The sequence below is a fragment of the Lutra lutra genome, chromosome 4 (assembly GCF_902655055.1).
Source record: "Lutra lutra chromosome 4, mLutLut1.2, whole genome shotgun sequence".
NCBI lineage: Eukaryota > Metazoa > Chordata > Mammalia > Carnivora > Mustelidae > Lutra > Lutra lutra.
Window position 1 is genome coordinate 35,726,013 of NC_062281.1, and position 21,821 is coordinate 35,747,833.

Below are 21,821 nucleotides of genomic sequence, written 5' to 3' on the forward strand. Positions count from 1 at the left end.
TTGTTACCAAATAAATCTGTTTAATTACAGGTCCTTCCACAGAGCCATCTGTAGTAGAATCCAAGGATCGAAAGGCCAATGCTCATTTTATATTAAAATTGTTATGCGACAGTGTTGTACTGCAGCCATATTTACGAGAACTCCTCTCTGCCAAGTAAGAAGTTTAATATACTTTTGCTATAAAGATTTAGCTTAGCTCCTTTTACTATTTAAGTTGATCTGGCGATGTATGGACAACAGTTACCTACTGTGAATTTAAAATAATTAATCAAAACCTAGCATTGTATTCCCTCTGTGATTAACCAAGCGCTCTTCAATGAAAGGCCTTTCTTAGTATAATTCAGTATACACTAATTGAATACAAACAACTTTTATGGAGCTTGATGTGGAGATATATACGTGTGTGTGTGTGTTAAAAAGATCACAGTATAGTTATTCTCAATGTGAATTCATAAATTCTGTCACTGTCAGCTTGAGAACTTTAAAAATGACAGATTCTTCCCCAAACTTGCACTAGAAGCATGACTGAGTAGGTCTGGAATGGGGCCTTGAATCTGTATTCTAAACTCTGTGGATGATTCTGATGGTTTCTTTGGACATTTTTTTGGCTTACAAAATCCTAATGAGATTATGCAGAGTTTTTGATAAGTATTGTGTGGCAGATGCTCATTCCCTATTGGTAGGTTATAGCTCTGCTTTTAGCCTGATTGTTTATGTTCCTTTACAAACTCAGTAGTAGGCATTTTTATAAAAGTGAGCTCTTATCTGTGCCAAACTGTACTTGTATTAACTCTTCTAACAATAGCAGTGTGGAATAGGTAATATTATTTACATTTTATTTTTGAAGTAATGGTCTTAGAGGCTAATTAACCTGCCCAGGGTCATGAAACTAGTGAGTCGCACAACTGGAATTCGACTGTGGTCTGTTTCTTGATTCCAGAATTGAGACTCCCAGTCATCATCCTTATGCTGCCTCCTCATATTTAAGAACAAGAAGGTGTTTTGAGTTATTATTGAGGGCAAGAGTTTTTGTTTAAGGCTTATTGGCCTTAGGCCATAATGACCGAACATGTGAACTTCTGATTACTTTAATGAAGGCTGCCCCACTAGTAAAATAAGTCACTGAATTGGAAATATGCTATTACTCCAGAAGCAGCTTACTAATTGATTAGTGGTTTGAAGCATAGATAAAAATGGTATATAAACAAATATAGTTTTTTCTATTTTTATTTTCTCACTTGTCAGTTTTAATTTCTATTTATGGTATTTTTAAAGATACTATTTTGTATCATTTCCTCCATCATTTGGTGTTACCTAAAAATTTATAGTGTGTTCTTATTCCCTTTCTCTTAATTTTTTATTTATTTATTTTTTTTTAAGATTTTCTTAGACGTTTGAGTGGCTCAGTTGGTTAAGCGTCTGCCTTTGGGTCAGGTCATCATCACAGGGTCCTGGGATCGAGCCCCACATGGGGCTCCCTGCTCAGCGGGGAGTCTGCTTCTTTCTCTCCCTCTGCCCCCCACCCTTCATGTGTTTGCTCTCTGACCAATAAATAAATAAAGTCTTTAAAAAAAAATTAAAAAATTTTTTTGATTAGAGTGAGCATGAGTGTGCACAAGTTGTGCGGGGGGGGGGGCACAGAGGTAGAAGAGGGACAGGCAGGCTCCCCCCCACTGAGCACAGAGCCCTACATGGCACTTGATCCCAGGCCTCTGAGATCATGACCTGAGCTAAAGTCAGATGCTTAAAGTGAGTCACCCAGGCCCCCCCACCTTCTCCTCTTAGCCCATTTTGCATTTCCACAGTGCATTTCTAGTTCACCAGTCCTTTATTTTAGTGTCAGTAGCAGTTGCTCTCCCCCAACCCCCTGTCTGAGAAAATACATAACCTACCTGGAAAACAGTCAAAATGCCATTCTGTTAATAAACTTGTATTATTGATGACAGCTTTGAAACAGATTAGAGGAACGGCAAGGCTCTTTTGCTCTTTAGGTGATAAGCCTAGGAATTCTCAAATTGGTCCTTTGTTTCCTTTTTTATATTTCAAATATAGGAGAATTAATTCATTATTTCCAATTTAACGTTTCCCCTTCCCCTACCCACTGACCTCCCTCCAGTCCCAGGTGTGGGTGGTTGGATTTTGCTTTTATAATACAAGCTAAAGAAAGTGAATTTTGGCAAAATTATCCTGGTTAGTAAAGGTGCAGAGGATTTTATTCTCAACCAGCTCATTTTTAACCTGATCAGAGGTGGTATGAAGCTTGGGAAATAGGTAGGGAGAAAAGTGAGCAAAAACACAGAAATGGAGAGGTATGAATATGTTAGGGGCACAGTGATGTACCTGATTAGTAGGGGAGGATTAGAGAGGAGAACAGTAGCCAGTGGATCTGAAAGACTAGGTGAAAGCCACCACTTTGTTCTCTATTCCTTGGCTTGAAGCCTCCGAATAATGGCTTTGGCTAGACTAATACTTATTAAGGTGGGTTTATAAGAATAATAATGTGATGGTTGGGTAAAAAAGGATTAAATAGGCGAGAGTAGAGACTGGAGTTGATCAAAGCTTTGGTTTTTATGCCCGCCCGTCATCTTTAGTATATGTGTTACAGTAAACCGAACTGGAAAACCGAAAAGGAGGATTAAATGCAAGAGCAAAAAAATTGATTTAGAAGGGAAGACTTCAGGAAGAATCCAGATTTTTTTATCTTAATTTCTAGGAGCAGTGCTGCTGTTGGCGGACGTAAGTCAGGTAGAGAGCAGGTTTGGGGAGACAGGTGATTTTAGTTGTTAGACATGTTGAGTGTGAGGTATCATTGGGAAATCCTAAGTAGAGTTACCAAGTAAGCAGGTACAGATGGTGGCACTGTGTTATCGTCACAGAAGGAGTACTTGCTTTGGTGGATCAGAGAGGGGGGACGCACAGGTGGTTGAGGACTAAATTTTGGGAAATGTAAAGGATCCAGGAGGGAATAGAAATTCAGGGAAGAATACTGAAGGTACATTTTTAAGAGAAAATAGATAATAATAAGTAACATTTATTGAATACATTTTATTTGCTAGGCATTGTGTTAAAAGGTTTTTAAGTAATAATTGATTTAATCATCATCATTGTTGTATGAGATAGAGGCAGTTACTACCCCCATATCTAGAGAATACTAGTTTGACTCTAGAGCCCTTGATGATTCTATTCTTTTAGTGTCACTAAGGCCATGGAAGAAGAGCATGCTTGAGAGAGACAAGGATTCTTAGAGAGGAGGCTTGCTTTCTTAAATGGGATAGTAGAAAGTAGAAAATACCACCAGTGATTTTCTTTCACTGTTAGGACATTATTATTTAATATAGCAGAACTATTTTTTGTTTCATCATGGACACCCCTTTCTTTTATAATCAAGGAGGAAAATAATTATTAATTTTTTAAAGGCTTTATTTATTTGAGGGAGAGTGATCGAGAGAGAGATCACAGGCAGTGGGGAGGGCAGAGGGAGAGTGAGGCTCCCCACTGAGCAGGGAGCCTGATCCCAGGACTGAGCTGAAGGCAGACGCTTAACCAGTTGAGCCACCCAGGCGCCCCTGATTACTAATACTTTTATGTATAATTTTTCTCACTTTAGGGATGCAAGAGGCATGACCCCGTTTATGTCAGCTGTAAGTGGCCGAGCTTATCCTGCTGCAATTACCATTTTAGAAACAGCCCAGAAGATTGCAAAAGGTAATTTATTTCAGGTCCTTTTAAAAAAGAGTTGCTTATTTTTTAATTTGAATAGATTCTCCTCTACATACATAACATTCAGAGCTAATTTCTGTGTCTTGAAATGATATAATTGTATAAAAACTATCAGTTTATTCTTTCATTCGTGTGCATTTATGTGTGTGTAAAATTCATATTTGCACTTTTCCCAGTTATTTTGTCTTCTAACTTTCCACCAAAAAGCTGGTGTAATTTTTAAAATTAAAAAATTTTGCATAGTGGGTAATGTAATGACTAATATTTTGAAAATAAAGATGGATTACTGATAGAACGTGTCAGTGGTTAATTGGTGGTAGTGATACAATTTTATAGAAATAATAGGCCAGGTGTCTTACTGGTCTTCCTTCTGACTTGGAATTCCTGCTTAACAGAATGCAGTAAGGAATATCATCAGTTCCTGCCATCCAGCCTTTAAAAGACTAGCATAGTTTAAAATACTGGCCATAAAACTTAGGTGATTTTTCTATAATTTGTTAAAGAGAGCTAGAACTTTAATCTTAACTGCATAACGCAGAGCTGTCATCACGTGGTTATGATACAATTACACTTTGCTTTTACTTTGTACCAGAATTGACTGAATTTCTTGCACACTGACTTGTATATTAATTTTTGAAATTAATATGTAGTTGTTTTTGATTTATACCATGTAAATGTTAGAGCTTTGGCATTTGAGTAAAGTTATAGATGGCTATAATTAAGGCCTTTGGTGATACCTGAACTACTGTGTTCTTAAATCTTTTTAGCTGAAGTATCCTCAAGTGAAAAAGAGGAAGATGTATTTATGGGAATGGTTTGCCCATCAGGTACCAACCCTGATGACTCACCCTTATATGTGTTATGTTGTAACGATACCTGCAGTTTCACGTGGACGGGAGCAGAGCACATCAACCAGGTAAGCTATTTTTTATTTCCCCATATAAATGCTGTCTTCAGGTCCCTTTTTCCTTTTTTCCCTTTCACTGTCACGACATTATAGTTCTTAGCTCTGGAATTCTAACTCTAGTATTTCCTTTTATTTTAAGTTACAAAATTCTCTAAAGGAAATTAATTTTTATTTAATTCCTAAATAAGTGAGGCAGAGGAGGTGATCGTTAACGTTAATTATGAGATACCTTGAAAATTAAGAAATCTTCACTCTAAGTAGATCCACAGTTCTTGATACAGATTTTATAACAATAATGCCTTTTTGGGGGTATGATATGAGTTAGTTTTGTTTTGTTTTGTTTTTATTCATTTGACAGAGAGAGAGAGATCACAGGTAGGCAGAGAGGCAGGCAGAGAGAGAGGGAAGCAGGCTCACCGCTGAGCAGAGAGCCCGATGCAGGGCTCGATCCCAGGAACCCGAGATCATGACCCGAGCCGAAGGCAGAGGCTCAACCCACTGAGCCACCCAGGTGCCCCTGATATGAGTTAGTTTTGCCCCACCGGTAATCTTTGACTTCCACTTGTATAATACTATAAAATGTGTTTTCGCTGTACCCATTTATTACTCTTTGTTTGCAGAGCACATTAGTTTTGTTCTGCTTTCGTTGTGATTGACTTGTTTCAGAAAATACCAGAAATAATTACAATGGTGAAATGTACATATATTCTTCTTTAAAAAAATAAATGCTTCAAATTTTAGGATATTTTTGAGTGTCGAACCTGTGGCTTGCTGGAGTCACTCTGTTGTTGTACAGAATGTGCAAGGGTTTGTCATAAAGGTCATGATTGCAAGTGAGTACAATTCTCGTCTTCTTTCATATTAGAAATTGCTTAGATTCATATTGCTGTAATCTTCAACAAGATAATGTTCTGCTAATTAAGGGAGCATGAGGTTTGTCACGTTGTTCTCCTTAAGCTACTTTATGTATTAAAATACGGTTGCTGATTCAGAGTGTACTTTGAAATGTTTTTCATTTGCTTTTGCTTTTTCGACTTTGCCAGCCAAAGTCTCAGGCCCCTGTAGTAGGATCTGCTAGCAGGAGATCACTGCTGGTATTAAGTGAATCATGGTGTATGTTTATTTACTTCTTAAAGTGAATGTAATAACCTTTCATCCAGCAGTAGAGTTACCATGGCTAGTTTGTTAATTTTCCCAGACTTAAGAAGCAATAAAATACTGGAGCATGAGCATTTGCAGTGCCTTAGCATCTCAGCAGGGACTTCAGCTGTAACTGTGCTACAGAAGAGTAGATGTTATGGTTAACAGAGAATTGGTTTGTAAAAAACCATCTTTTTTGCTTTAAAATATGTAGGACAAGTAGAAAATGTTTATAGGTATTGCATTGGTATTTATTTATGATTTTTATTAAAAGACATTTGGCTCATACGTTTGTTTTCCTTATTTTAAACACCTAAAAGTGATACTGTACTTATTCATTGATTGCTTACTAAGTGCTTTGACACACTAGATACTTGGGTGGTGGTGGATAAGAGAATCCTTGTCCTAACAGGGTTTACAGCCCTTTGAGAGGACACAAACATGAAACATCTGCCCCTAAGGGTTTTAGGGTTTATTAGATGCCCATCGAAGGACCACCTACACTGGATGGGGGCTGTGGGGAATGAAGACATTCCAAAGGAGGTGACTATACCCAAGTCATTACAAGGTCCCTCTTCTCATGAAAGTAACTTTATAGACTTCATGCCTCTAAGTACTCTTCCTAATTAAGCATGCTTTAAGAATTACACTTTGCATTTAAAAACTAAGGGTTCTCTCTGGTGTCAGTAAGTTACACCTCCATAATTTCAGTAGAGATCTTTGTGTCTGTCTTTTTAAATTTCAGTTTTTGTACTTGTATATGAATTCTTTCTAGACTCAAAAGGACGTCACCAACAGCCTATTGTGATTGTTGGGAAAAATGCAAATGTAAAACTCTAATTGCTGGACAGAAATCTGCTCGTCTTGATCTACTTTACCGCCTGCTCACTGCTACTAATCTGGTTACTCTGCCAAACAGCAGGCAAGTGGGATTTTTTAAGGACATAAATTGAAATATGCACATTGAATCTAAGTAGCCCTCCCCCTCTCCCTGCTCATGACAATGTTCCATTTTGCAGGGGAGAGCACCTCCTGCTGTTTTTAGTGCAGACAGTTGCAAGGCAAACAGTAGAGCACTGTCAGTACAGACCTCCTCGCATCAGGGAGGATCGTAACCGAAAAACGGCCAATCCTGAAGGTGGGTGAGTCTGACAGTTACGACACCTATAAAAAGCATTATATTTATTTCTTACTCCCTATTTCTTTTTCTTTTTAGATTCGGATATGCCTGATCATGATTTAGAGCCCCCAAGGTTTGCCCAGCTTGCATTGGAACGTGTTCTGCAGGACTGGAATGCTTTGAAATCCATGATTATGTTTGGGTCACAGGAGAATAAAGACCCGTATGTATTCATTAAATATGTTTTAAATTTATGTATTTCCCATGTTAATATAGGTGACCACAGTGCATTATCTTATCTTCCCCCTCAAGTCTCAGTGCCAGCAGTAGGATAGGCCATCTTTTGCCAGAAGAGCAAGTTTACCTCAATCAGCAAAGTGGCACCATTCGGCTGGACTGTTTCACTCATTGCCTTATAGTCAAGTGTACAGCAGATATTTTGGTAAGTTCTTTGGATGTTTATATACAGGTACATGAAAACAATGTTTTCTGACTTAGCTTCCCATGATTTTATTTGAGCCAAACTCCTAAGTACTGATGAGCTTGAATTAGTACACTAAGGGGAATGGGATTTTGGGGGTGATTTAAATGTCTCCATTAACAACAGAAGCTCCTTTCATTCTAAGCAAAAATTCTAAAATGTGTTAATAAGGCAACAGTGTAAAAATGTATGGAACGTTAATAGTAACAGTGCAAATTTTGTTAAGTACTCCTTTTTGCTGTGAAACTAGAAAAGAATAAAACCGTAAAACCTAGTGTTGATGAATTTATGGTAAAAAGAACAACTTAAGACACTGATGGGGTGGCATTGCATTTGGTATTCTTTTAGATAACAACTTGGCAATAAAATCATGAGCCAGAAAAAATCAGTGTCCCCAGAACTTATCATAATTTATGGTATAAGAAAGAAAAAAATCATGTCACAGAATAGTAAAAGATGAAATACTTGATGGATCCACTAATAGTGGACTATTGACTCAAATTATAGCCCAGCCACTTGTTGAAATGTAATGTAGCAATTTAGAAATAAAGTTTAAGTAACATTAAAAAAAACCCCAATAATGTGAAATTGGATGTTCTCTGTAATTAATATGTATATGATAGACCTTGCATAGAAATGAGAAAGTAAGAATAATAATGACTGAGTGGGAAGGATGGGATTATGAGTTTATTAATATAAAGTATTTGAATATGTTTTATTTTTTCAATATGTACCCTATAGTGAGTGAAATACATTCTTTCTTTGATTTGATTTTTCTTCTAAATATTGATATACAAAGAACTATAAGACTAAAAAGGGAAAACAGACATTTGAGACCCACTGTAGGTCAAAGACATGGTAAGCATGTGGCATAAATTAATCACTGACATTAGAAATGTTTTGGTTAAATTTACTTTGAGGTTCTTATTATGAAATGTTAATCTTCAGAAAGTGTTAGAACTTTTTACTTTATAAATCTTTTGTCTCAACATTAATAGAGTGATTACAATTTTTTAAAGCTTTTAGATACTCTACTAGGTACACTAGTGAAAGAGCTCCAAAACAAATACACACCGGGACGTAGGGAAGAAGCTATTGCTGTGACCATGAGGTTTTTGCGTTCGGTGGCAAGAGTTTTTGTCATTCTTAGTGTGGAAATGGCTTCGTCCAAAAAGAAAAAGTAAGACCTCCTTCTTGATTTTGGCTTTTGTTTCCTTCTACACACATTTTTTGTGATAATGATAACATTGTGTATATGAAAAGAGTCATAAAAGATTCCTGGATTTTCCTTTTTGCTCTAGCAACTTTATCCCACAGCCAATTGGAAAATGCAAGCGTGTATTCCAAGCACTACTACCTTACGCTGTAGAAGAATTGTGCAATGTAGCAGAGTCGCTGATCGTTCCTGTCAGAATGGGGATTGCTCGCCCTACTGCACCTTTTACTCTGGCTAGCACTAGCATAGATGCCATGCAGGGCAGTGAAGAATTGTTTTCAGTGGAACCACTGCCACCACGACCATCATCTGATCAGTCTAGCAGGTAAATTCCTACCTGATAACAGATTCTCATTAATTCTTTCTGTGGAAATACAGTGTGGGTTACTAAACCTCTGCGTAAGAACTCAGGTGGTGTCCATGATCATTTATGTAACAAGCGATAGAGATTTTGTTTTGTTTGGAACCTGTGAGGAGCACTTTGCACATCTAAAGTAATAGACGCATAGTTGTGGGTTTTATTTTTGTTTTGAAAAAATTCTATTTTCATTATGCCAGTAAAGTACTCTGGTAAGAAAGTTCAGACTTCCGTAGGCATCATTACTTCCTGTGTTTTCTTACTTTAAGTAAAGCCTGCTGTAAGGCCAGCTTGAGGAATGAAAGACTTAAAACTTTATCTGTGTCCAAAGGATTGGGCTAGGGGGCAGCTTGTTATGTGTAATATAAATAACCGGAATGCTGGAATTTAAAAATATTCTCTGCAACAACCGTATTATCTAAGATAGGCTAAAACAATTCAATAACTAAATGGTTCTAGTTATAAGATTAATTCTTAAGTCTCATTCATCTTTTCTGTTTGTAACTAGACGGTAAGCTTGTTGAGTCAGGATGTTTAGAAAGTAAAATGTTCTGGTGTCTTTTAGCACAGTGCTTCTCAAAATTAAATATGCATGCACATCACTTGGGGTCTTATTAAAAATGCAGAGGCTGATTTTGAAGGTCTGGGTGGGCCCTGAGATTCCGATTCCTTGTAAACTCTCAGGTTGTGCCAGTGGTCCTGGTTCAGGGGCCACACTTGAGTTGCAGGGCTCTAGTGAGCCATTTGTATTTTTGGTTTTCTCAAGTCTCATTTTGTCACTGTGTGTTTGTATAATGATGTTTAATAAAGATCTTTGGGACCTAAAGACTCTTCTTTTCTGGAAAAATCACTGTGTTGAATAAGGAAGGCCTGCATTAGTATTTGACACCGTTCCCAGAACTTCATCTCTGGGTTGATGCATTGAGTATCTGCTCTCTCACTGTTCTCCCCTCATTCCATCTGCCAGTATGTGTCCCAACTTTCCCCTTAGTGTTAGGTCTCCTAGGATACCTTGGAATCTAAATCCAGGTTTGTCTGTCAAAGCTTTCCCACAGTAGCCTTGTCACTGATAGACTTCCAGGATTTGCTGAAAATGGTTACAGATCAAACTACGTATTTTCAGACTCACGAAAATACTTCATTATCCAGTGATTCTGTTAGCAGAATCTGCTTGGGCTCCATATGATGCTTTTGATCCTGATACCCTGTGAGGAGCCCTCTAGTTACTTAAGTGGAATTACTTGGTGAATTCTTTGCACCCTCTCCTTGGTTTTGTTCCAGAACATAAATGTTTTTTTAATCTGTTGAACAGACTTTGGAGTGATCTCATCTTTAAACAGTGCCGATGAGCCTGTTCTTACTAAGTTATCAAGACTTTGTGTCCCCTTGCCAACTGCTTCTTAGGCTCTTTATTTAAAGTACTGTGCACTCTTCAGTTCTCTCCTTCGCTCCATTACCCTTGATTGATTCTTGAGTAAATCTCTCAAGTCTTCCCCAGAAGGAGATCTCATTTGATAATCAAGAGAGATAATAGTGGAATGTTTTCAACAGCTGTTGATAAAATGTGGAAATCCTTCATTATAATACAGTATAATCACTCCTCGTAAGGGTGTATTTTGATGAGTGTTCCAAGCATGTCTTAAATAAGAAGTACACACTTGCTAGTCTCTGATTTCCCTTGTGTTGGATGGTAGATGGTATATATCACTCCACTGAGCATAAAGGTCTGAGTTTAGTATTTTTGCTTTTTCTGTTGCTTCCCTTCACCTCTTTAAAACTCTTAATGTCCTTATTAATTAGCCTGTTTCTCTATCTCCATGCCTCATACAAAAACTGTTAGCTGAAATTTTATTATGAACTAGGAACTTTTAAGCATGGTAAATGCATTACCTGTCTTAATGTTCCCAATAACTCATAACCACTGTCATTCTGATTTTAAAAATGAGAAATCTGAGGCCTAGAGAGGTTAGGTAACTTGTCCAAGGTTGAATAACTATTAAAGTTTAAAGATATTTAGAGAGAATTCTAGACAGATTTTTTTCCTTTTTCGTATATTCTAGAATATTAGATGGCAGAGTAGGGGGAGATTACTGCTTTTTGGTGCTCTTTCTTTCTCTTTTTTAAGATTTTACTTATTTATTTGAGAGAGAGAGAGAAGGAGTGAGCGAGAGCACAAGCAGGTGGAGGGGCAGAGGGAGAAGCAGACTGCCCACTGAGCGGGGAGCCTCCCTCTGGGCTCCATCCCAGGACCCTGGGATCATGACCTCTAAGCTAAAGGCAGATGCTTAACTGACTGAGCCGCTTAGATGCCCCTGTTTGGTGCCTATTGATAGTGTCGAGGCATCAGATGACTCCTCACTGAAGCCCACCCTACCTCACAGCACAGATTGTAGCCCTAAACTCTCACGAGTGTAGGTTTGTAATCAGAAGTTCTCTGAAGAGACACTTTTCCTACCCATCCAGCCATGGCTGATGGTCTCTTGAAATCGGCTGCCCTTTCCTGGTTTACGTTTGGCTTTATTTATGTGAGGGGGACAGAAGGAATTTCTATGATATAACTTCCTATTTTGCTTACATCCTAGACTGTCTCCTCTGAAACCTATGGCTCTTTGAAACCCTTCTAGCCTGAGACAGGAGCACATGCCTTTGGTGTAAATGGTGGCACCATTGCTCTCAAGCTTAACGACATAGGATTGTTTCCCCTTATCACCAGGATAGTTGTGCTTTGTTTTTTAAATATTTTATCTAGCATATTTAGGTAATCCACACCAAGAGGGATTTCTCTGCAGTTTGGCAAATTGCTGGAACTAGAAGTTCCCACCACTTAGAAGTATTTTTACAACTCCTACTAGACTGGGTTTCAGGACTGTAGTTGTGCCATGAAGTCTAGTGGGAAAAAAGTTGAATCACAGAATGAAGTAAACTGAAGCTCCATTTCTGAATGGGGAGTTATTAATATATTTTGGGACTTAGTACACATATACTTAGTGCATAACTCCTTTGAGGGGATGATAGACCTTGTGGATGTTCCAGGATATTTTCTTTTTAATACTAGGACGCCTGGGAGGCTCAGTCATTAAGTGTCTGCCTTCGGCTCAGGTCATGATCCTAGGGTCCTGGGATTGAGCCCCACATCCGGCTTTCTGCTCCGTTGGAAGCCTGCTTCTCCCTCTCCCACTCCCCCTACTTGTGTTCCCTCTCTCACTGTCACTCTGTCTGTCAAGTAAGTAAATAAAATCTTCAAAAAAAGAAAAAGAAATACTAATTACTTGTGGCTTCCCAGATGTTGACTCTTATTTTTTAATATTGGAAATCTTGAAATCTTGGGTTGGAAATACCCTTTTCATCTTTCCAGATTTTCTTTTAGCCTTCTCATATGCTTTGTAACTGACTATCTCTGAAGAACCAGTTACTTAAATTTCTAGTATGAAACACCGTATTTGAGACTGCTTGTGTGTTTGAAGGCAGAGTGTGTCAGTTGACTCTTCATGTGTCCCTGGTTTCTCATTTCTAAGAGCAGCTGAGGTGAGGAAAGAACACTATCCATGTAAACACCTTTAAAGGTCCTTTAACCTCTCTTAGACTGTGTTTCTTAATGTGTAAATAAAGGATAATAGTAGGTCACACAGCCATCTTCTGATCTCTGACCTGCATTTTAAGCTGCATTTTCTCATTCTCCCCTTCCCTTTAAAATGGAGGCATCTGTCCTTTCTTGGCTGTTTCCAAGGCGTAGTTTTAGGGAAGTGGAACTACTTGGCCATCCACATTTTATGATTCTCTTTTCAAATTCATACTTTTGAACTGATGTTCTTCCTCTACACACAAGTCTGTGGTTAATATACAAAGTAGGCAAGGTCAGGTCTCTTAAAAGGAGTGGATCGCTTGTAGGAAGCCACTTATTACCATGCTTCGTTGGGGAATGCTGCAGTTGGAACCTTGGAAAGTTGAGGACTGCTGGCATTGAAAGCAGCAGAGAAGGAAAAAAATTTCCCGTAAAGCGTCTCAATGGGAAGGACTCCTAAAAGGATGTGCATTAACACATTTGAAATGACTTACCAAAAAGTAAAAACAGTTCTGAGATTTCTAAGTTAAATCTCTTTGGTAAAATTAATTTCTTTGGGCTTCATCTTTTCTGATATACTATAGATTAATTATTGGTTTCCAAGAATGTTTAGGTCAGATTTAAAATGGCATCCTGGCAAGTGGGTCACACTGAGTGTCACTGAGAAACATAGAAAGTGTGCTGTGTGGCAGAGGGATGGCAGTAGCACCCTCATAAGCTCCCATTTCTCCGCAGCTCCAGTCAGTCTCAGTCTTCCTACATCATCCGGAACCCCCAGCAGAGGCGCATCAGCCAGTCACAGCCCGTTCGGGGCAGAGACGAAGAACAGGATGACATTGTTTCCGCGGATGTGGAAGAGGTGGTTGTGTAATTGTCTTCATTGTGGTAGATGAGAGGCTTTTATATGGGAGGGAAGAAGTTTTCTTAATAGTAGCTTACTACCATTGTATGTATTTGCTTCCAGGTTTTAGACTTTTGTTACATGTTCTCATCTATGGTTATAATTTTAAAAAGACTTTAATAATCCTTGATTTAGTGGATAATACAAAATTGAAACATAAGCTTATTTTTACTTAGAAAAGATATCAATGTTTAAGAAAAAAGGTTTTAGGTGCAGTGGATATGAAGGTATAGAGGATATGCATCTTCATTAGGTAAATTTTATAACTGTGGAAGGTTTAAAAAACTTAGTCTGTACATAATTGTTATACTTCCAGTTTTAAGGTTCTGTATATGGATAATTACAAACCTTAGGATATATTGATAATGATTTTAATAGCAAGTTGTCACTAGCCAATGATTTTTGAAACTCCTTAGTGTTAAAATTCTCTGTAGTTAGGGATCTTCGTATTATAGTTATTAATTGCTGTGGAGGAATACTGGTAGAGATGTGGGTTTATTATGTGCTTTGATTGTCTACAAATAAGATTCTGGATTTAGGTTGAGGTGGTGGAGGGCGTGGCTGGAGAAGAGGATCATCATGATGAACAGGAAGAACATGGGGAAGAAAATGCTGAGGCAGAGGGACAACACGATGAGCATGATGAAGACGGTATGCAGGTTATTTGAGAAATTATTCAGTATGAATAAATCAGGTACCTTTAAGGATATTAATATAGAGAAAAGCCCCATTTGATGTATAATGACTATAAAGTTCAGCATGTTTTCAATCTAGCATCTGTTTCAAAATTTTAGGAAGCAGCTGTACACATATATACATATAAATTTACGCATATATGCCTATGTATATATTTATAAATATAAAATAATTTTACCTTCTTCCTCCTTTACCTTTTGGTTTTGACTTAAAAGTTTTGACTTTTCTTAAAAGCCTTTCTAGAAGTTAAAATAATCATAACTACATTAGGCAACATTTGCAAATTAGAGAAAAGGAAAAAAATGACCCATAAACCCACCCAGATGCTAATAGTTTATATTTTTACTTTCAGTCCTCCCCTGTTCTGCCCCATTTCCATGCATGTCTTCTTAGATATTACATGTGTAATTTTTGTGCCTTTCTTTTTTCATTAAGAATAATTATTTTGGCATTTTTGCTACATAGTCGTCATAACTGTTCTTACTAGTAGCCAATCGATAGACTTTTGGGGGATCTGCTTTATTGAGGTACAATTGACATACAACAAACTGCACATATTTAAGATTTATAATTTTACATGTTTTGACATGTATATATTGTGAAATTCTAGATACATCTTTTTTAGCTTTCTTTCCCTTTTAGAATCCCTGTATGTAAAACAGATGAAAATGGAGCACTGGACCTAGCCCAGGGCTTTGCCCCTGATGGAGGTTCTCTTGCCCAACCCTTTTTTACCTTAGGCTCTACAGAACAGATTTTGAATTGGAGTGTAATAGTCTACTGAGTACCATCATTTGCCTAGTCATTTTTCTCCTACTAAGCGGGCAGTTATGCTTATTGTAGTAGTGATCCCCCCTCTCTGCCCTTCCACCCTCCCGTTACCTTATGACATTCTGGTTTATTGGACCTTGTCTTGTTCTACAATGAGTTTGTACTCCCCCCCCCCCTTCTTATTTAAATATATTTTCTAGGGAGTGACATGGAGCTGGACTTGCTAGCAGCAGCTGAAACAGAAAGTGACAGTGAAAGTAACCATAGCAACCAAGATAACGCTAGTGGGCGTAGAAGTGTTGTTACTGCCGCAACTGCGGGCTCAGAAGCAGGTATGTTCCCTTATTTCTATACAGCTTTCTTGCTTATACTAAGGCTATGTGTATACTCAGCATGAATTGGTTAAACTATACTCCTTATGATTTGCACAAGAGTGGGTCTTTTTTGTGACTTAATCCTTTTTCCCTGTGGATATTAGTGAGGAAGATATTTTAATGACTTTTTTTCCTTTCTCATTTTTAAAAATTGATTAATTTTAAGGTTCATTTAGAACAGTTGTTTTGTAATTAAACTATCTTAATGAGTTTTGTAGACTATTAAGACTGTAGCCTGGTGTTCTGTTTAATATATGTTTATTTTTCTGAGTAAGGGAGTACACTGTAGTTTTAAATATCAACAAACTGACAGTGGTTTCGGTTTTCAAAATAAAAAATTTAGGTGCGAGCAGTGTTCCTGCCTTCTTCTCTGAAGATGATTCACAATCAAATGACTCAAGTGATTCTGATAGCAGCAGTAGTCAGAGTGACGACATAGAACAGGAGACCTTTATGCTTGATGAGCCGTTAGAGAGAACCACAAATAGCTCCCACGCCAATGGCGCTGCTCAAGCTCCCCGGTCCATGCAGTGGGCTGTCCGCAACACGCAGCATCAGCGGGCGGCCAGCACAGCCCCTTCCAGCACATCCACGCCAGCAGGCAAGTCGGAAGACTTTGTATTCTTGAAAGACTTAAATAGGTTTTTAAAATTATGTTTTTCTAGCCCAGTTAAGTAGTTTCATAATAGTTCTTCATTGTTTTGCTGGGTTCAAGTACCAAAAGTATTTACATATGCTTATATCAAGATTTCTCAGTGTCTGTACCATTGCTACTTTGGGCTGGATAATCCTTTATTTGTGATTGTGCATTGTAGTATGTTTAGCAGTATCGTTGACCTCTATGCACCAGATGCCAGTAGCAACACCAACCCCCACACCCCCTCATGACAACCAAAAATGCCTGTAGATGTCAAATGTCCCCTGTTTGGGGGCGGCAGGGAATAGCAGAATTGTCTCTGGTTGAGAACATTATAGTAATTCTTGTCCCCCTCATCATCGCCCTCCCTAATTTAGTGTGGTTTAAGAAAAAGTTTTTGTCCAGTTGCCACATTTGCCAGTGTAGTTGATTATTTAAATGTATACAGTGCTAGAGAAACACAATTAGCATCTGACAACTTGTTGTGGTTGTCCTTTTTTCTTTATAGCAAGTTCAGCGGGTTTGATTTATATTGATCCTTCAAATTTACGCCGGAGTGGTACCATCAGCACGAGTGCTGCAGCTGCGGCAGCTGCTTTGGAAGCTAGCAATGCCAGCAGCTACTTAACATCTGCAAGCAGTTTAGCCAGGGCTTACAGCATTGTTATCAGACAAATCTCGGACTTGATGGGCCTTATTCCTAAGTACAATCACCTAGTGTACTCTCAGATTCCAGCAGCTGTGAAATTGACTTACCAAGATGCAGTAAACTTACAGGTATGAAAACATTGAAAAGTTACTCATTCAAATAAATATTTTGGCTGATCATTTATGAAAATTCCAGTATAATGGGAATTAATGTTACAAATATTTAAATGTTTACATAATACTAGTATATCAAATTTAACTTTATTTGGATAGTTTTAACTATTTTAGTTTGGTCTTCATAGAACTATGTAGAAGAAAAGCTTATTCCCACTTGGAACTGGATGGTCAGTATTATGGATTCTACTGAAGCTCAATTACGTTATGGTTCTGCATTAGCATCTGCTGGTGATCCGGGGCATCCAAATCATCCTCTTCACGCTTCTCAGAATTCAGCTCGAAGAGAGAGGATGACTGCACGAGAAGAGGCTAGTTTACGAACCCTGGAAGGCAGACGGTATGAAATGCTTCATATATGCTTGTATGTTTAGACAGAACCCTTATGTATGTCCTAGAAAGCTAGAGCTTTTAGATTGCTGTTACATAAGACCTCAGTCTGTTTTGTTTGAAGGAGGGAGATACCTTGTGTTACTTGTTTTTAAATTGTTGTGTAGTTGAAGCAAAATAAGTTAGTTCTAATCCAAGCTAATTTTTAAAAATTCATTGGGATTGTAGGAATCTGATGCTGAATACTTCTCATTTTGAAGTAGTTGATCTACATCCTTGTGTCCTTTGAACATGGAATATGAATGCATGTTGTACTCGGGAAGAGGAGAGAGTGTGCAGTTACCAAAGCTGCTCTTTGATTCCCTCAAATTTCTTTTTCTACATCTACCAGTTTGTTGAATTGTATTAAGTATATTTATGTATTTGGTATTTTTTTTTAAGGCTTTACTTATTTATTTTAGATAGGGTGAGCACATGCAAGAGAGTTGAGTGGGGGCAGAGGGAGAGAATCTTCAAGCAGACCCCTTCTGAGCACAGAGTCTGGTCCAGGGCTTCATCTCATGATCTTGAGATCATGACCTGAGCCAAAATCAGGAGTCAGACGTTTACCAGTTGAGCCACCCAGGTGCTCCTGTATTTGTTTTCTTTCTGTTTAGTTATAAAATGAACTTTTTCAGGACTAGGAATTAGCCCAAAATTGAATACTAGAGTCACGAGGCAGTGCCATATAGTGAAAGTACCCCGTACCTGAAGTCACAGTCCTAGGATTTGGTTCTATTTTTGGCTTAGGCAAAACAACCTTGCTGTTTATATTTAGGGAGAAAGACAAGGGGCTTAGGAGACTGCTTAGGAACCTTAACAAGATACGGTTGGAGTCTACAGTTGAAAAGTAATAGTTATTTAGGACAAGTGAAGGCCAGGAAGGTGGAGAGAGAGAAACACTGAAATCATATAGAATTATAGCCTTGTTGAAGGGTGGAGCAGGAGGAGGCAGAATTTACACGTAGACTTTGATTCTGAATAAACTAATAGGAAATTTAAGAGAAAAATCTAGAGGAGTATAGAATGGACATACTTGATTTACTGAGAACTGGAAGAGGATTTGGTGGAAACGTCTAGAGTACAAAACTGAATGCTTGGCAGAAAGATCTGGACTACTTGGGAGGCCTCTGCTTTCTTGTCCTGGGAAGCCAGCTCCACAAAAAGATACAAACATTGTCTTTGTTAGGCAAGTTCCTCCCTGAAGAATAGAGTTCTGATAATAGATCTTGATTGGGAACAGGGGTCTCCCTTTATTTCACTGTAGTTCTCATTCTAATAGAATACCCTTATTGAGAGAGAATTCACATCCTGCACAGTTCACCCATTTAAGTGTACAGTTCCATACTTGTGAGTATTTTCAGAGCTATGCAGTTAATCGCATCATCACAATTAATTTTGGGATATTTTTTATCATCTCCACGAGAATATTAGTAGTCACGTTCGATTTTCCTCTACCTTCCCACCCTAAGCAACCACTGATCTACACTCTTTCTCTGTAGTGTTGCCTATTCTGGACATTTCATATAGGGAATCATACAGTATGTGGTATTCTGTGCCTGGCTTCTTTTATCTAGCATGATGGTTTTAAGGTTCGTCCAGGTTTAGCATTATCAGTCAATACATGACTTCCTAGTAGTATTTCATTGTATGGATGTGCCACATTTTTTTTTTTTTTATCCATAAGTTGGGTTTTTCAACCCTTTTGGCTCTTGTGAATAAGCAGCTGTGAATATTTGTGTACAGGTTTTTGTATAGACATGTTTTCAGTTACCTTGGGTAAATACGTAACGGTGGAATTGTTAGATCATACGGTAATTCTCTCTGTCAACCTTTTGAGGAGCTGCCAGACTTTCCCAGAGTGGTTGTGCTGTTGTACATTCCCAATAGCAGTGTATGAGGTTTCTAATTTCTCTGTCTCATGGCTAACACTTGTTACTTTTTTCTTGTAGCCATCCTAGTGGTTATGAAGTGGTAGGTCATTGTGGTTTCAATTTGCATTTCCCTAATGGCTAAATAAATGATGAGCATTGTTTCATGGTCTTATCGGTCATTTGTATATCTTCTTTGGGGAGACGTCTGTTTAGATTCTTTGCCTGTGTTTTAATTGGCTTGTCTTTTTTTGTTAGTGAGTTGTATGAGTTGCTTATATTTTCTGAATATAATTTCCTTATCAGATTCATGACTTTCAGAAATTTTGTCCCATCCTATCTGTGTTTTCATTTTTTTGATGGTGTTCTTTGAACATAAGTTTTTAATTTTGATAAAGTCTCAATGCTGTGTGTGTTTTCTTGTTGCTTGTGTCTTAGTGTCATGTTAGGCAGTAGTTCTCAGCATGTAATTCCCCAGAATAGCAACAACATCATCACCTAGGAGCTTGTTAGAAATACAAAATTTGGGGGCCCTGCTCCAAATCTACTAAATTTTATGGAGATGGGGCCATAGTCTGTCTCAACAAGCCCTCCAGTAGATTTTGATAAGACCCTGAAGTTCGAGAACCATTGTCTTTAGGGAAGAAATTCCTTTCCCTTCCAAAGGACACGAGAAATCCTTTCCTGAATAAAAGCGCAGGATAGTGGGGCACCTGAGTGGCTCAGTCAGTTAAGTGTTTGACTCTTAATTTTAGCTCAGGTCTTGATCTCGGGGTCCTGAGAGTCCTGTGTTGGGCTCTGAGCTTACCAGGGAGTCTGCTTGGCTTCTTTCTCTGCCTCTGCTCACCACCCCCTGCCGTCCCCCCTCTAAAATAAATAAATCTTAAAAAAAAAAAAACAACAAAAAACCAGTAGAGGACCACATATGGCTAATGAGTTTTGATTTATGGATACCCTTAGTTCCTAATTTTGAATATTTATGATGTTGGTAAGTTTCACATTTGTGTCCTTTTTAAAAAGATTTTAATTTCTTTTTCCTCCTCCAGACGTGCCACATTGCTTAGCGCCCGTCAAGGAATGATGTCTGCCCGAGGGGACTTCCTAAATTACGCTCTGTCTTTAATGCGGTCTCATAATGATGAGCATTCTGATGTTCTTCCAGTTTTGGATGTTTGCTCACTGAAGCATGTGGCATATGTTTTTCAAGCCCTTATATATTGGATTAAAGCAATGAATCAGCAAACAACATTGGATACGCCTCAACTGGAACGCAAAAGGTACCCATACTTGCCATGAGGTTGGTTTAGGAAATACTTAATTGCTAAAAATGGTCTCTATCCGTTTTGTTCGATTTTTGGAGCGAGGAGAACAGTGTTGCAAAAGAGAAATAGTACAGGAACATTTCATGTGGGAAAGAGGGCTTGAGTATCCATAGCTACTACTCATTTAAAACAGGAAACCTGAGAATCCACCTAAGCTTTATGTTTGATGTAGTTTGTCATGTTTTCTGTTAGAGTTTGTGTAAGTACTATTTCTTACTGTGATTATCCTTTTTCTTTTGAACCTCTTTTGTAATTGCTGTACATTTGGCTGGTCTACCATTCCCAGAGTCTAAAACTTGATCACAATGTTTGAAATTGACTAGATACTTAACTGACTTCTTCAGTGTTTTTTGCTTATAGTTCCCATCACCTCTGCTCCATACTTCATGTAAAAACTTGTCTTTTTAAAGGACGCGAGAACTCTTGGAACTGGGTATTGATAATGAAGATTCAGAACATGAAAATGATGATGACACCAATCAAAGTTAGTGTACAGAAAATCTGCTAATCTACTTCAAGAAATGGCTGCCTCAGTATTTCCCCTTCAAGCTTTTTAACTTCATTATTTTCTGTCTGGGTGGGAATTTCTCTTTTCTTCTCTGTGTCCCATTTCTTGCATTTTCTGTCCATTTTCCCTTATATATCCTTGAGTTCTTTGCTTCATAAGTAAGGATGAATTAAAGAAATGTTACGAACTTTTTAACAGTCAATATTTTTTCTATTTTATCTTTGTATCCTTTGTGTTTTAGTCTTCTGTTTACCTTTATTTTTAAGTGTGTAAGTACAGCATTTTTAAAAATCTTAAGAGAACCTTTATTAATGCTGATGCAAAATAGGTTTAGTCAAGACAATGAGAAATACCCATTATAACTCTCGAATATCAAAACTCGTAATTACGAGTTAATGCAATAAAAAGAAAATATTCCAAACTGAAGAAATTTTGGGATCTTCTGCAGTCTCTTTATAGTTTTTAGCTATTATTTCAAGTGGAATTTAAAATTTTTTTGAAGTGGGGTCAAATAGCCTGTCTTCTTCCCTATTTCTTGTTAACAGTTAGAACCCTTATTCAGCCCGGGGAAAGACAACTGATCTAACTGCTGCTGTTTGAAAACACAGCCATAGCTCAGTATTTTCATAGCGTACCGTACACTGTCCAGTTTTACTCCATTAAGGGGAGATGGTGTTCTTCTGCTGACTTACTGTTGAGATGAATGAGGCATCCAGACATTTTTGTCTTGTAGAGAAAGAATTTTTGTAAGCACATGTTCAGATCTCTGCTCCAGACCATCTCCTCCTTTTAGAGTCATCAGTGAGCCATGTCCTGAATAGGCTTAGGAAGCTAGCTCTATTCAGGTTTGAATCCCTCGAGAGAGAAAGCGTTGGGAAATGTTTGTCCAGTACAGAAATGGAACACTATTTGTTACTGCTAATACTTTAAGTATTTTTTTGTCATGTTAGAGTACACATAATAGAATTTACCATTGTAACCACTGTAAATTGCTAATATTTTAAATTTTCACCTAGAAATATTATCAGAATTTTGGACAATTGTTT

At 37.9% G+C, this 21,821-nt stretch overlaps 1 protein-coding gene across 6 annotated transcripts in view; it reads left to right on the plus strand.

Moving 5' to 3' along the window:
- UBR5 (ubiquitin protein ligase E3 component n-recognin 5) overlaps nt 1–21,821 on the plus strand; it is a 138,461-nt gene that overhangs the window by 93,424 nt on the left and 23,216 nt on the right. For all 6 annotated transcript variants that reach the window (XM_047728548.1, XM_047728550.1, XM_047728549.1 and 3 more), the window contains exons 25-42: nt 31–154; nt 3,608–3,705; nt 4,488–4,636; nt 5,369–5,460; nt 6,543–6,689; nt 6,787–6,905; nt 6,984–7,110; nt 7,200–7,329; nt 8,388–8,548; nt 8,670–8,909; nt 13,240–13,363; nt 13,945–14,056; nt 15,073–15,204; nt 15,590–15,847; nt 16,392–16,660; nt 16,834–17,045; nt 19,992–20,222; nt 20,678–20,751. In XM_047728548.1, coding sequence (XP_047584504.1) covers nt 31–154; nt 3,608–3,705; nt 4,488–4,636; nt 5,369–5,460; nt 6,543–6,689; nt 6,787–6,905; nt 6,984–7,110; nt 7,200–7,329; nt 8,388–8,548; nt 8,670–8,909; nt 13,240–13,363; nt 13,945–14,056; nt 15,073–15,204; nt 15,590–15,847; nt 16,392–16,660; nt 16,834–17,045; nt 19,992–20,222; nt 20,678–20,751 — 2,799 coding nt within the window. The remainder of the gene's footprint in view (nt 1–30; nt 155–3,607; nt 3,706–4,487; nt 4,637–5,368; nt 5,461–6,542; nt 6,690–6,786; nt 6,906–6,983; nt 7,111–7,199; nt 7,330–8,387; nt 8,549–8,669; nt 8,910–13,239; nt 13,364–13,944; nt 14,057–15,072; nt 15,205–15,589; nt 15,848–16,391; nt 16,661–16,833; nt 17,046–19,991; nt 20,223–20,677; nt 20,752–21,821) is intronic.